The sequence below is a fragment of the Triticum aestivum genome, chromosome 2A (assembly GCF_018294505.1).
Source record: "Triticum aestivum cultivar Chinese Spring chromosome 2A, IWGSC CS RefSeq v2.1, whole genome shotgun sequence".
In the NCBI taxonomy this organism is placed as follows: Eukaryota; Viridiplantae; Streptophyta; class Magnoliopsida; order Poales; family Poaceae; genus Triticum; species Triticum aestivum.
This window is the reverse complement of record NC_057797.1, coordinates 40,515,865-40,517,538: the sequence shown is the minus strand read 5'-3', so window position 1 is coordinate 40,517,538 and position 1,674 is coordinate 40,515,865. Positions and strand designations below refer to the sequence as shown.

Genomic DNA, 1,674 nt, shown 5'->3' with positions numbered 1-1,674 from the left:
TTGGTTTGTTGAACCCCGGATGGCCTTTGTATCCCTTCGAACATTTTGATTAGTGCATATTGAGCCGATCTCAAAAAGAAAAAAGGCCAGAGCCGTGTTCTCCAAGTAGTTCTAGAAGAATAGAATCAGAAGAGAAAGAAGGGAACAAACTTCTCTTTCTCAAGTGCGTTGTCCTTCGTTGGCCGTGTCAGTGCGCCAAAGCGCAAGCATCTCCCGCAAACCCATGTCGCCAAGGAACGCATACGTGCATCCCAAGCATCGGACCCTACGCACAATCCTAAATTACCTGTCATGTCCGGCGTCCGTGCACACGCGCGCGCTTAGGATTTGACGTACAGAGCGCCGCGACGTTTATTGGGTCGACACGAAACCAGCTTCCCGCTGCAGATGATGCACACGCGCTACGAGCTAGGCCATGGACCTCGACCTCGCCCTGCAAGAGACCCGCCCGGCCGTCGCCGGCGAGGACTTCGCCTTCACCACCACCGAGACCGACGACGCCTTCCTCGTCCTCGCCCACCTCCCAGGTAAGCAAAGCATCCTCGGCGCTGGTTCTTTCTGAGATCGAGCACGGATGAGTTGGTGGTGACGTTCTTGCGTGCGTGCAGGGTATGACAAGGATGCGATCGAGCTCCGCGTCGGCGACGGCGGCAGGGAGATCCGCGTCGACGTGGCCGCGCGGAAGGACGGCGCCGGGCTCGCGGTGGAGGCGGCGCGCGCCGGGACGCGGCTGCGGGTGGCGCACCGGCGGGCGGTGGAGGGTTTCCGCCGTGTGTTCGACGTGCCGGCCGGGGTCGACGTGGGCCGGGTCTCCGTCGGGTTCGAGGAGGACGACGAGCTGCTCGTCATCATCCTGCCCAAGCTGCGGCAGCCGCAGGCCTCCCCGCCGGACGACGAGGCGCGCGTCGACGTCGAGAGCACGGACGACTACGAGTGCGCGTCGTCGGACGGGACGGAGGTGGAGCTCGACGACGGGTGGTCGTCGGCTAGCCTCGAGCTGGAGCAGGAGGAGTGGGTCGACGTCGACGGCGATTCGTCGGGGTCCGAGCCTGAGCCGCCGCCTCGAGACGTGCCGGTGGAGACGCCCGTGGAGATACAGGAGGACGTGCTCGTGGAGATTCATGGGCCGGATCCCATAATCACGGACGTGGCGGTCGAGACGCCGGTGGAGGTCGAGGAGGAGGAGGAGCCTCCGGTGCTCGACATCGAGTGTGACGTCGTGTTCGACGTCCCGGTGTACACTGAGCTGCCGGTGGAGACGCCGATCGAAGTGCTCGGGTCCGACCCATCGGTTGACGACGTGGGAGAGCCGGCGGTCGACATCCCGTGCGATGTCGAGTTCGAGCCGGAGCCCCGGCACCCACCGGTCGACACGCCACCCGACGTCATCGAGGAGCCCAAGCCACCACCTGTCGTAGACCCACCGGTTGAAGAGCCACCGATGGACCCACCACCGGTTGAGGAGCCACCGCTCACCGAGGAGCCTCCAGCACCGGTCGACCCGCCCATGGAGGAGCCTCCAGCGCCGGTCGACCCGCCCATGGAGGAGCCACCCGCCGAAGAGCCGTCGGTGGACCCACCACCGGTTGAGGATCCTCCGGCACCGGTTGACCCGCCCGTGGAACCGCCTCCCATGGAGGAACCGCCGGTGGAGCCACCACCAGTTGAGGAGCC

At 65.0% G+C, this 1,674-nt stretch overlaps 1 protein-coding gene across 1 annotated transcript; it reads left to right on the top strand.

Moving 5' to 3' along the window:
• Positions 1–222: 222 nt before the first annotated feature.
• LOC123191456 (fibrous sheath CABYR-binding protein-like) lies at positions 223–1,672 on the top strand (the record flags this gene model as incomplete). Its single annotated transcript, XM_044604184.1, has 2 exons — positions 223–527; positions 609–1,672. Coding segments are annotated over exons 1-2 (1,176 nt in total), but the record flags the coding sequence as incomplete, so codon positions are not given.
• Positions 1,673–1,674: the final 2 nt, after the last annotated feature.